The sequence below is a fragment of the Penaeus monodon genome, chromosome 15, assembly GCF_015228065.2.
Source record: "Penaeus monodon isolate SGIC_2016 chromosome 15, NSTDA_Pmon_1, whole genome shotgun sequence".
In the NCBI taxonomy this organism is placed as follows: Eukaryota; Metazoa; Arthropoda; class Malacostraca; order Decapoda; family Penaeidae; genus Penaeus; species Penaeus monodon.
In genome coordinates this window covers 28,422,686-28,423,030 of record NC_051400.1, presented here as the reverse complement: position 1 = coordinate 28,423,030, position 345 = coordinate 28,422,686, and the positions used below count along the sequence as shown (strand labels likewise).

The window sequence follows — 345 nt, the reverse complement described above, 5'->3', positions numbered from 1 at the left end:
AATAGAACGGACTGCTGCTTAGTTTTCTGAGGGCGCACGCAGAGAGAGGTAAAGGAGACATTTATAATGCCTAACCCTAAATTATTGCAGGATCCCTGGCACGGATGTGACCATCGAGCCTGGCTTAATAGTGACATGCCCGATCTTCAACATCCAACGGGACCCGAAGTACTGGCCTGAGCCCGAGGAATTTCGCCCCGAGCGCTTCCTGCCGGAGAACAGGGCGAACATCACCAACCTCACGCACATTCCCTTCGGAATCGGACCCAGGAACTGTATAGGTGAGATAACCCTAGATTTAAGAGTGAGATATTGATTGGAAATAAATTTGTCTCGTCTTGATAG

The 345-nt window shown here is 49.3% G+C and overlaps 1 protein-coding gene across 1 annotated transcript in view; it reads left to right on the top strand.

The window, feature by feature from the left end:
- The window catches only part of LOC119581907 (cytochrome P450 9e2-like), a gene marked incomplete in the record, with an annotated part of 9,439 nt that overhangs the window by 7,714 nt on the left and 1,380 nt on the right, over window positions 1-345 (top strand). Inside the window, 1 exon segment of the mRNA XM_037930070.1 lies at window positions 91-281. Within this exon segment, the coding sequence (XP_037785998.1) occupies window positions 91-281 (191 nt within the window).